The sequence below is a fragment of the Cicer arietinum genome, chromosome 6 (genome assembly GCF_000331145.2).
Source record: "Cicer arietinum cultivar CDC Frontier isolate Library 1 chromosome 6, Cicar.CDCFrontier_v2.0, whole genome shotgun sequence".
NCBI classification, from domain to species: Eukaryota; Viridiplantae; Streptophyta; class Magnoliopsida; order Fabales; family Fabaceae; genus Cicer; species Cicer arietinum.
The window spans coordinates 15999359-16013034 of record NC_021165.2 but is presented as its reverse complement, the minus strand read 5'-3'; the positions used below and the strand labels follow the sequence as shown (position 1 = coordinate 16013034).

The window sequence follows — 13676 nt, the reverse complement described above, 5'->3', positions numbered from 1 at the left end:
TAGCTGTCCCTAGCACACATATCTTTGAGGCACTGTGACTGTGAGATGAGAATTTTCAAAGTTAACATTCAAACGCATTTAAATTGGAGCGTGTAGAATATTCTCAGCATTTTCAGTATTACACCATACTTAATGATCCAGTGAAAGAAAATTTCTAGTATGTTGCTTATATAATTACTAGTTTCTTATGCTCAAAAAATATGATTAGGGTCTTTCTCATTTAAACTTTATAAGCTTTATTTGGATTTTTTTCCAATATATCAATTGACATTTATTAAAGAGCAGAGTTAATAGTTATGTAGTATTAAAGATGGGATTCCACTTCAAGATTCCCTTTTGGTCCAATAATAACACCCTCCCAGAACCCAAAAGAAAAACAAAAACAAAGATCACAATTGTGAAGCCACCTACCTAACCCAAGAGGCAGGTAAAAATCTTTTAACAGATGTACCTAACAGAAATTGACAGAATTTGTTTTTAGTATTGGAAATATATTTCATGGGTACAAGAGTCAGTAATATACTAGCTAACACCAACTTAAATTTTGGCAGAGATTCACCTTGATTCGGACCTACTTTATAGGGTAAAACATATCAACTCCTCGTGCCTCTAATTTCCCCCCAAATTGAAAAACTAAAACAAAATCATCTCTTTTTTTTAGTCGACTTTGTAAAGCAGAGATAATGCTTGGAAAACATAGAGGGGAGTTGGAACTTATAGTAAAATAAAAAGCTTAAACTCCCCATTTAGAATCAAATAATATCCGACGCTTGCAATGACTTGATTCATTCAAACAACACTTCCATGATCTGAGGCATCATCATAGTAATAAGGGGACAGTTTTCCGTCTTTCTTGGCAGGTTTCGTTTGTTTCTCTGTTCCTACCTCTTGCAACATTTTCACCACTCTTCTCATTGAAGGCCGGTTGATTGGAAGAGGACTAGTGCACATGAGACCAATGTTGAACACTTTGCAAATTTCTTCTTTGAAACATGAATCAAGCCTTGAGTCAAGTACATGGTCCACACCCTTTTGATCTAAGGTAGTGCAAACCCATTTAACCAAATCTTTCTCTCCAAATTCAGGATCCACGGGACGTCTTCCAGTAACTAGTTCAAGTATGACAACACCAAAACTATAGATATCGCTCTTCTCATTCACTCTAAGCGTGTATGCATATTCTGCAGTAGAAACGGAACATGTCAGCTTGTTTTCCAAAGATACATGAATACTAAACATTATGAAACTTTTAATAGGAATCATATAAAAGATGCTATATAAAAGTACTTTAGATCATGTAATATCCATACTAGTAAGATAAAGAACTAGAATGCCAACAAAAACAGACCATTTTTCACTAAGCAACAAAAATAATGAAAGTATTGCCCGTGCATGAGACTATCATTGTAATTTGTAGTGTCTGCAGAGGAATGCATATACATACATCTCTAGAGTAGCAGATCAATATTCGAATTACTCTAAATAACCCACAAATAAAACGATATACTATGAGGTAAACACAACCGCACAAGTATTTACAAGTAAATGTATCTTAGGTTCATAAAAATCATATTAGAATGAACATAAGGAGGAAAAAACGAATGAAATAAATTTGAACAAGAAATTTCTGCTAACCTGGTGCAATATACCCACAAGACCCAGCTATGATGGACATGGATTTAATTCCTTTCCCGGTGGTTTCGACAACCTTAGCTAGTCCAAAATCTGCAACCCTTGCACCAAAGTCTCCATCCAACAAGATATTGTTAGATTTAACATCTCTATGAACAATTGGTGGAACACAATCGTGATGAAGATAAGATAGTCCATCAGCAGCATCAACAGCTATCTTGTATCTTGTTGGCCAATCCAACAACAACCCTCCTTTAGTACTATGAAGCAAATCACCAAGACTACCATTTGGCATATACTCATAAACCAAAAGCTGGCAATCCCTAGTGGTGCAGCAACACCATAGCTTCACAATGTTCTTGTGTCTAATTTTTCCAAGAGTTTCAACCTCTGCATCAAAAGCATTGTCTTGAACCCTACCCTTTTCAACATCTCCACTCTCCACTTCCTTTTTAACCCCTCCCCATATCTTCTTCACAGCAACAGCTTCTCCACTGCCAAGTACAACCTTGTAAACCTTCCCAGAAGAACCACTTCCAATGACATTATCTTCATCAAGACAATTCAAAATCTCATCTTCGCCAAAACCCAGTTTATGAAACGACATCAAAGTCCATTTTGATTTATCAAAAGCTTTTTTCGCTTCCTTGAAATTTTTGTACCTAAAGTAAAACCAGACAACACCAACTAGGAACACAAAAATGGTAACAACGAAAATTGTTCTAAGCAACCAAACATAACCCAAGTTCTTCACTTCATTCCTACTTTCACACAAACCTTTCAAATCACCACACAAACCAGGATTGCCAACAAAACTAGACCTGTACATTTCCTTAGCCAATTGAGGAGGAAGTTCACCAGAAAGACGATTATATGACAAATTGAGCTGATTCAGCTTTAGATTCTGCAACCCGTGAGGGATTTTCCCAGAAAACTGATTCTTAGAAAGATCAAGAAAATTAAGTACAGATAAACTCCCAATCTCATCAGGAATTTTTCCACCAATTTCATTGTTGGCCAAATTCAAATCATTAAGCTTCTTCCAAGAACCAATCCCCTTTGGCATTTCACCAGAGAGTTTATTGTTATGAAAATCAAGAATCCCAAGCTGCCCAAGATTCACTATACTATCGGGAAGAGAGCCGGTGAACATGTTATCACCGGCAGAAAACTCGACGAGATTTTCCACCCACCCAATCTCATCAGGAACCGTTCCGGAAAAATTGTTCTCCGACAAAATCAACAACGAAAGGTTCCCCGCACCGGCAATGGTCTTCGAAATAGAACCGGTAAACGAGTTATGAGCAAGTTCTAACAGATTCACATGGGGAAGACCCCAGATCCCCGCCGGAACCTCACCGGAAAACCGGTTATAACCGAGACGTACACGCGTCAAGCTCTGACACGTTCCCAGACTCGCTGGAATCTCACCGGTGAACAAATTATAAATCATAAGAAGCTCCTCCAACTCACCAAGATCACACAAACTCGCCGGAATGCTTCCCCAAAACTGGTTACTCGAAACATCAAGCCACCTCAGAGGAGAACGTTTCCCGAGATTTTCCGGCAACTTTCCGGTTAGTCGGTTTCCAAACAACCTCAACTCGTAAAGATTCGGCGAGTCAGCAATACTCGCCGGTAACTCACCCTCAAAACGATTCTCATAGAGATTGAGACTCTCAAGCGGCAACGAACAAAGCTCCACCGGAATACTCCCCGTCAAATGATTCATTGACGCGTCAAGAAGCCTCAACGAAGTAAGGTTCCCCATTCCCCGAGGCAACTCACCAGATAACGAGTTATTATACAACTCAATCTGTCTCAAACTAGTTAACTCAGTGAGCGAACTCGGTATAGAACCGTATAAATCGTTTAACGCAAGGTCCAAATCCTTAAGCTTCTTAAGTTTCCCAAGTGAGTCAGGAATCAAACCAACGAGGTTACATTGTGTTAACCATAGAACCTCAAGGTTAGTTAAATTCCCAAGTTCCGAAGGGATCCGACCCGGGAAGAACGGGTTGTAAGAGAGGTTAAGCATTTTCAAAGTAGTGAGGTTACCAAGAGAAGGAGGTATAGTACCTTCTAGAAGATTCGAAACGAGTGAGAGAACTTCGAGTTTCTGGAACGTTCCGAAGGAGAAAGGAATGGGACCAGAGAAGTTGTTACCGGTGAGGTCGAGGTAACGGAGGTTAGGGAGAAGGGAGAGAGTTTCAGGGAGAGGACCAGTGAGGAGATTCTGAGAGAGGTCGAGGTGAACGAGGTTGTTACAGAGGTTGATTTTGAGAGGGAAGGTTTGGTTAATGGAGTTATTGAAGAAGTTGATGGAGGAGAGGTTAGGGAGACGGCAGAGAATTGACGCCGTGAATGGACCTTGAATGTTTGTGTCGGAAAGGTCGAGTTCCGTTACGGAGGTGTTAGTGGAGTCGCAACGTACACCATACCAGTTGCAAGGTGTGGTGTCTGTTGGGTTCCATGAGGATAAACGTGAGTCGGGATCTTCTAAGGTCAGTTTGAATTGGTACAGGTACAACCCTTCTTGGTTTAGAGATGCTACGGTTGTTGCAAGAGCATAGAGTGATAGAACAATGCAAATTAATGGGACTTGTTTCAGCATTGTGAAATGTGAATTACTCTGTCTCTGTCCAGTGAATAAAACTTTCAGTGTCTCACTTTATTTATCTCAATGGAAATTGAACGACACAAAAAGGGAGAGAGAGTATTTGAGTGTAGTGTGCCACGCATGGTACTAGTGTATTTGAGTGCTGTGTTGGTTTTTTCAGGAACAAATATAACACAAGTAGTGCTGAGTTGGCACTGCTTCAGAATTTCTTTGCACTTTCACTACTAATATGTGAAACAAAACATTAGTACTAGGAGAATTTAAATAAATTTCATGGTTGACTCTATAACTCAAATTTTCACTACATCATGCAATTTTAATTTTTGCTTATATTTAAAATCAATAGAGTGTATTTTTTTAAATAAAAAATTAGTGATGAAACTCACACACCTACTAATTATGTAAAAATGGAGATGTTGAATTCAAATTTGCATTTTAATTTATTTAATATTTTTATAACTATCGTATAAAACACTACTTATAGAAATAGTAAGGATTATTTTTAATTTGATAAAGGTAAGAGTAAATATTCTCCACAATTAGAGATTATTCTTTTTTTAGACTACTTTCTCTTCATTTTATTTTTTCATTTATTTTCTACTCAAACAAACAAAGAGTTCAATAAATATAGATTAGTTTTACATTATTATTTACTATGAATTATTTATTTTCTCATGTTATATCATTAAAATGAGAATAAAGTGATATAATATGATATAGTATATGAATCTTATTAAATATTAATATAAAATTAATTATTTTATACTAATAATATATATCAAACAAATGTGACTATGTGAGTAAAATGTTAATGACAAGACCTAACAACCAACGCAAGGTAGTTTTGAACCGGTAAGTAAAATATAGATCATTGGTGTTGGTGTTAGTTACAGCATACGAAGTTTCTTTTGTTTGGTGAATTAATTAATATCATTAACAGATGCTGAAATTTATTCCCTAGAGAACCATATCACTGTTTTAAATATTTAATAAGGTATTTAGGCCTTTTTTTTACAGTAGGTATTTAGGCATTAACATTTCGTTTAAAGTTGTTGTATATAAAATTCGGACGGCAAATTCATTCATTTATTGGTTATATCTTTCTATAAATGTATGTTAAATATTGTTACTTTTTCTGACAGAGTTATGTATTGATATTGTTAAGCTTATTTGAGAATGAAAACTGCTTTCATTGCTTCACGTTGAATTGGTACATTGACTATTAACTACCGGTAGTTTTTGAAGGTATTCAACATCCACTGTTATAATAAATCCATTTTTTATTATAAAATTAAATTTTAATCTTTTAAATATATTTTAAAATCTCAGTCTCAAAAAAATTATCAGCTTTATTTTTAAAGCAATCCGTGTTTATTATTTAAATTTTTAAAGAATTTTTTTATGCATATTAAGAACAATGTGAGAATTTACCTCATAAAGATTTATAATTTTTAAAAAATATATAAATTAAATATAAACTTTTAAATGTTGAAAACTTAAAATTTATATTTTAGTTGATCATTTATTATAAAATTTTAAATTTTTGTATAAGATATTATTATGATGTTCTAAATTTGTATGCAAAAATTCTTTTAAAAATTTGAATGATAAACATTAATTGACTTGAAAACATAAATAAAATAAAGCTGATAAATCTTTTGATGATTAAAGATGAAAAAAATTATAGAGACAAAAAGAAATTAAATTTAAAAAGATAAAATACATTCTTTAATTTTTTATATAATATTAAAGTTGTTTATATAAAGAGAACTAGCCAAGTACATTGAATTTAGCATATTAATATATATTTAATACTTTATTTTTTGTTATAATATTAAAGTTGTTTATATAAGAGGAACTACTAAGTACATGTGGATTTATCATATATTAAAATATTTAATACTTTATTATAAAATACCATTAAAGTTTAAGTGAAACTTATTTAACAATAACATTTTATTTCATACTTGTAAGTAAAATATTCATACATATATAATCTTATTTATATGTATATTTTATACAAATTTTTATATGAAAGATATTAAAATTATATTCTACTAACAAAATATACGTTTATTTTTAATAAAATTATAAATACTTATCTTTTGTTGTTTTATATGATAAAAATTATGGACTAAAATAGTTTAAAAAATTACAAGGACAAAACATAAAAGATCAATAATTTAACAGAGATTAAAAACATATTTGAGTATTGAGTTAAATAAATCTTTAGTTCTTATAAAATTTAAAATTTCGTTTTTGTTTATATAAAAAAATCACATTTTTAAGTCTGAGCAAAATTATTTTACAAAGTTTTGGTAGAAAGAAACATCTTTCAAGTTTTAAATTTTTGAATTGTATTTTATAAGCATGTTTATAACATTATTAAAAATTTATCTACACAAATTTAAAATTTTGTAACTTATGATGAATTAAATATAAAATTTTTCAATTATATTTCAAAATAAAAGTTCTTAAAATATAAAGATCTAAAAATCAAATTATGAACTCATTTTTTTATAGATAAACTTTTTATAATATTATAAATTTATATATAAAAATATATGTTGATGTTTCAATAAAGATTAAAAATACTAGCATAATAATTTTTTAGAGACTACAAATTGTGATTATTTTTAATTAAAATAAACAAAATTATAAAAGTCTAAAAGCTTATTTAACTCTTAACTATTTATAGATAGATAAATCATACACCCACACACAAAGTCTTCACTTATCAATTAGTTAAATATTATTATTCACATATTAATTAATTTAGAGATAATTATATATTTAATTATTAATTTTTTTATAAATATTTTGTAAATTTAAATAGTAAAACAACACACATACATGAATGCATGTGCACTCAATCAATAAGCTTTGTCTTTTTAATCATTATAATAATATATAGAGAAAAATAAATGCAACCCACCTTATAATACGAACAAAATATGTTAAATATAGTTCATGTATATAATTTAAATTAACAAAAAAATTTAAACAATTTTCATTTAAATTTCACAATTTTGGAAATATTTTATCTGATTTTAAATATAAAATAAAAGAAGTCAAAACAAATAAATATATTTAATTTAAAATTTAAATCAAATATATTTATTTTTTTATATTTCATATAAACTTTTTCTTATATTTCATATAAGAGGGAGTGGGATTAATCTATAACAAAGATTTGACAAAACTCCAAACCCAAAGTTGTGCATATGGTGACAGTGAATGGCAGGCGTTCAAATTAAGGTCTTGTGTTTCCTTCATTTCGGTCTTGTGTTTCGTTCAAACATGTCTTCCAGAAAAAAGAAGACCACATTGAGTATTGAGTTTGATGTAGAAAATTAATACCAAATAAAAAAATGTCCACAAGTATATATAGAGATTCAATTACTCCCTCTAAAATAAATTATAAAAAAAAATATTATTTTCTTAAAATAAAATATACAACAAAAATGATTATATATATATATATATATATATATATATATATATATATATATATTTTATATAACAATAATATAAATATATATATATATATATATATATATATATATATATCTTATATAACAATAGTTTTTTTTTTACTCATAAAAAAGTATAACAATAGATTTTCTCCAAAATATGCCTAATTTAATTTAAAATTTATATTTTCAATAAACCAGTGTTGTACTAGTCATTATAAGTAATTTAGATAATAAATTTTTTATTTATTGAGATTGTATAAATTAAATATGATAACTATTTTTAATATGCGTGATTTGATCAATTATGCATCTATTTTATTTAGGAGAAATACAAATATAATCTTTTAGATTCAAAAATTATCATATCTGATGATTAGAGATAACAATACAATATATATGCACTGGTTAATAATGTTATAGTTATTTTTCAATTTTATATATATATATATATATATATATTAATTCAATATATTTAATATTAAAAATTATAATATTTTCTCTGTAGAAAATATAATTTTTATTTTTATTTTATTTTATTATTATATAGTAATCATTATGTTATTATATATAATAAATATAAATTTTAAATTTATTATTTTATATATATAAATAAATGTGAATATAAATGGAGAAATTTAAAATTCATCACAAAAAAGTTAAAAATTTAAATTTCACTCTCAATAAAAAAATTTAATAAAGACGAATTTTCACTTACTAATCGGATACAGACGAAATTAATCTGCTCCCATAATGCACCTTTGACATGCTTACTGATTACACCTATAAAGTTAATGTCGATAAGTTGCTATAGGTAATTACCTCACTAATTTATATGTTAAAATTAAAATTGACTACATGGTATTATAGCGACTCAAAGCATAACTCAACGAATGCTAAAAGAATACCTGAGGTACGTGGTATGACTGAGTAATAATTGATTAATTCGTTCATACAATTAATATTAATTCGCACACGACATGCCTTGTGTTTGTTGAATGACACTCACTTGCTTCCTACCAAATATTTACTACATGTGTCAACTAGGAAGTTCTGTTTAATCAGTTGGGTAGGTGGGTTTTATTATGATAGTTTGATGCATTAAATTGTATTTAGCTTAGAAAAAAGTTCGGTGGTGCATTAACAAAACAAAACCACCAAGGAGTTAAGTGCTTATTTCGATGTATAGAATCTCTTTCTCTTTTAGTTCAATTGATGTATAGAATCTATAAATTTATCATCTCAATGTTTATTTTTAATTTCTCTCATAAAAAATTCACCACACCTATTTTGAGGATTATTTATTTATTTTTATTAATATAATTTATTTTTTAAATATTTTTTATTTATTAAATTAATAATTTATTTAGGTATATTAAAAAAATAACAATAGATGACCATATTTCAGGATGTGACTTTCTATTGAAGAAAAAAAATATATCATTCGGTGGTCGCATCTTTATCAATCTACTGAAAGTCTTTTTATATATAAATTTCAATATATAACATGATGAAGAGTTTTAATTAAATAAAAAGATGATATAATAAAAATTCATCCTATTTTAATGCATAATACTTATAGAGTGTTTCATATGGGAGCATATTAAATAATAGGAATTTCATAATGAGAAGATTAAATATTAAACATACAACGCGGTCGAAATATTTCAATGACAAATAGTCATTTAAAAAAAATACATAATTTTTTATTTTAATCTGAACTATTTATGTATGATTGTATGGTCAAAATTTAATATATTTTAAAAAATTGAATAAATTAATTAATGCATATATTTGTTGTTTAGCTATTAGTAAATTAACAATTGTTTATAGATGCATTTATTGTTAATTTTTTACATTTTTAACATAAATTAATAATAATAATAATATTAATAGAGGTAAATTTAGAACAACAAAAGAATAATAAATAAATATAATAATTTACATAAAGACTTATATTTAAGGACATATAATTTTTTCAATGGAAGTTTATAACATGAATACCAACAAAAGAAAATAAATTGTGAAAAATATTAATTATTTAAAATTGATTTGATAACAAAATTAATTAATTGTGATTTTTTATATTGGAAATGATAATTTAGTGGTAAGGTATTATCATTGTAATTACAAAAACCGTTGCAAAATAGTTATTAATATAACCATTATTCATAATAACTTTCCTAATTTATTTTAAAAACTATGCTTTTTTGTGTTCAATTAATTGTGATATATTAACACTTTATATATGATAATCCTGATAAGATAATAACAAATTTTCCAACCAATATATATCTTCAATAGTCTCTAACTAATTTTAAGAGTAGTGATACCTTCATAATTAATATTTGAGGCATTTTGAATTTTTTAGTGATTGAATTCAAAAAGCACTATATTCTTAGATGACTTATTATTGGAACTTAAGCAAATTTTCATGTTAAAACTTAAAGTTAGTATTATGTGAATTAAAAAAAAAAATCATAAAGAAGAAATATTATAATATTGTTTATAAGTAGAAGATATGATATTTGGAGTGTGATACAATAGTACATAATCATTTGAAGTGGAGATAATACACTCAAACTGACTATTACACACGCGACGTTGTCTTCAGTACGGATTGACTGTGTGGTGTATCATGTTTAGTACCCAAAAAAGTTTAACATTTATTTTTTAATGCATGTATTTTTTTTTTCTCTGAATTTTTTTTCACACATTTGTTTGTGTATTGATCGAGTTATCCATTTTGTTCCACTTTTCCTTGTAAGTTTTACGCGACCGAGTGTTCCTCCACCTCTCTTCGATTTCACATGTCAGATTTTCTATGGGTTGATTTATTTTCAGAGAATTGGTCAAAAACCACCATCGCGAAATTTGCTCAAATCGATTGCAGAATTTTGAATTTCACTCAATTTAAATATTGTACCAAAACTCAAACAAATATAAGAGTTTTATCTCTTCTCTTTTTTTTTTCTTTTTTTTTTCTGCTTCATTCTAAATTTTCTTTCAATTTATTTACCGAAAAATTGTCCATTCAGATTTTCGAGTAGTCTTAACTATCATATATATAGATGGTGTAATTCTATAACAGTTTCCTAGTGCAATAATAAAATCAATGAAGTGCATTTAAACAGTTATATCATGAGGACATCGTATTTGATCGTCTTAAAGAAAACGACCTAATACACTACTCAAACTAATAATATTTCCGTGGTCTAAAAATTATTTTTGAAAATAGATTTTGAAACCAAAAAACAAATATTATTCCTTAGGCTAAGTTACAACTTTTTTTTTTCTTACACACGAGTTATTCTTACACAAGTAACTTATTCCTTAGGCTAAGTTACTCGTTGTTTTAAATGTTAAAGTTAATAGTTGTGCATGATATTTGGGTCCTGCATGCCCCCACAGAACCCAATGACGCTCAACAAATTAAATGGAAGTCACGGGAGAATTCACTTGAGCGTTACATATTTATGTTTGAATCAACTACTTCTGTAGTGTCTGCAAATTTGAATTTTAACCATGGTATAACTACACAACAATCAAAATTGATTAATAGATTCAGATTCAAAGTCAAAATAGGTGGCACCCATATGTAATTCTACCAACTGGATTAATTTACATTCAAAACAGATCATTGAGTTGTTTGGTTTGGTAGAGGCATTATTATGACCTCAGCGTGGCATTTGGCAATAACGGTAATAAAAGATCCATCCAAAATATTCCAAAATATATTTCTTTGATGAATGCTGTATTTATTTTGGATCTAAGTAAGACAAGCATATTACGGTAGATTCACAATTACTATTATTGATTTAAAGAGTAGTACCACCATAACTCTCACTAGTCACTACCAAGTTTTTCAAGTGGGTTGTTGCCACATAACTAAGGTGATATAATGCGTATCCTTTAGAGGGTCCCACTAGTAATATAATAGAACAACCAAATATTAAACATTGATTACTTCTTGTATCAAATCACCAACATAAAAACCGAGCAAATAAATAATTATAAACATGTTAATTACAATACAAAATCACATACAACTATAAACATATAATTATAATAACATTATAATAACAATAAAAAAATTAGAACAAAAATAACAATAACTTCAATAAAAAATAAAGATAGTTTTAACTATAATAATAAAATAGGGTATCTATTCTCTTTCACACAACAAATGTGATCTTGTAGTAATAACATGTATCAATTTTATTTATTTTAAATAAATTAAATAAATAAATTAAAATAATAAGAAAAAACTATAAATTATATACTCAAAAGTTATTTAAAGCAGTTTATAAAATTACACTACAAATTAGTGAAAAAAAACTATAAACTCATGATAAAATGAACGACAAACAATTTTAAATTCATGATAAAATGACTTTATAAAATTGTAAACTAGTTTATTTATGTTGTCAAATAGACTTATATTTTATATAAATACAAGCATTTGATCACATTTTTATCACAAATTAATTAAACGCATATTATTTATCAAATAATTAAACACATATTCAATTGACATTTAATTAAATTATTTATCATAGTACATTCAAATCAATGGAAGAAGAGAAAATGGAAAAAATTAATGGTTGTATGCCGGAATAAATTTTATTAATTAGTATTTGGAATATTTTTTTATAAAAATAAAATTTAATTCAAGGAGTCACATTTTATTTAACGTCTTAAAAAATGATGAACTATATTGATGATTTACAATAAACTTTATGTATAACTTACTAATATATTGAAACTTCAGAATGAAACTAAAAAAAATACAATAAAAGTCCAAGCATAGTAATTATTCAGGTAAATGTATTAGTCTTGTAACATGAATGGTTAGGTGAAGACTACTATTTTGTTTTGCCGAATGAATGATACAGCATGCCAAACATGTTAGGAAGCTCAGTGATTACCTTATCACTGCTTCGCCTGCTATCGTCCATTGATCGTGCTAGCTAGCTACGATCCATAAAATTCAATAGGCTTGAAATATATTAGACATGTGTAATATTTGTCACTATAGTGCGCTGATGTGTCTAACATTCACAGTGAAGATTGTCCTTCCTGATCATATGGTTGCGTATTCTACATTTGATGCTACTTATTGTCTCCCTGCTGTTGTGTCAAAACTCAACCTAATTCTTTTCTTTCTTTTTGTTGGTATAATGGTAGCATTAGTTATGATTTTCAACACGGTTGTATGGTATCAAAAATAAGGATATAACTCCTCTAAATTAAAACATTTACTTTACAAAATTAAATAAATAATATTAATTATTGATGATTGAATTAAATTGTTGATATTATTTATATATGTATATTAATAATAAATAATTATATTATCTTAATTTATTTATTCACTTTATTAAACTTTTTATCTTATAAAAATATAAATTTCATTATAATTAATTTTGTGATTTCAAATTCGATATAAAACGTTTAATTTAACAATAATATTTATCAATTTAACTCAGATTTAAGAACTTCAATTTTTTACTTTAAAAGATTAAATCTCAAAAATAAATAATCACCCACATAAAAATAAAGATAAATTTTACACTTTACCGGATATATCATGCATGCGCATGGAAAAGACAAAAAAAAAAACGTTTTCTTTGCACACCTCGACACGGTTTATCTTTAAAGATTTGGCTCAAAAGAGCTTGAAAAGGCGTGGAATAGTCGATCCTGACATTTTTTTTTCTTTTTCAATTCAACCTAGTTTATGGTAATTAAAAATAATGTGTTTTTTAAAGAAAGCAAATTATGAATATTGCTGATAATTAAAGATACTCTCACCATTTCAATTTAAGTACTTTTTTTTACTAGACCATTTTAAGTACTTGAAAGTATGAGAAAATACTAGTATTTGTGATTCGATTTATATCATTTTAAGATAAAAAATTATTCAATTTAAAGATTTAAACAATATACAA

The 13676-nt window shown here is 27.8% G+C and overlaps 1 protein-coding gene across 1 annotated transcript; it reads right to left on the bottom strand.

Moving 5' to 3' along the window:
* Positions 1 to 461: 461 nt before the first annotated feature.
* Positions 462 to 4385, bottom strand: LOC101492110 (uncharacterized). Its single transcript, XM_004505041.4, has 2 exons — positions 1636 to 4385; positions 462 to 1181 (listed from the first exon to the last, which is right to left on the bottom strand). The coding sequence occupies exons 1-2, from the start codon at positions 4244 to 4246 to the stop codon at positions 790 to 792; spliced, it is 3003 nt and encodes a 1000-aa protein (XP_004505098.1). The 5' UTR covers positions 4247 to 4385; the 3' UTR covers positions 462 to 789.
* Positions 4386 to 13676: the final 9291 nt, after the last annotated feature.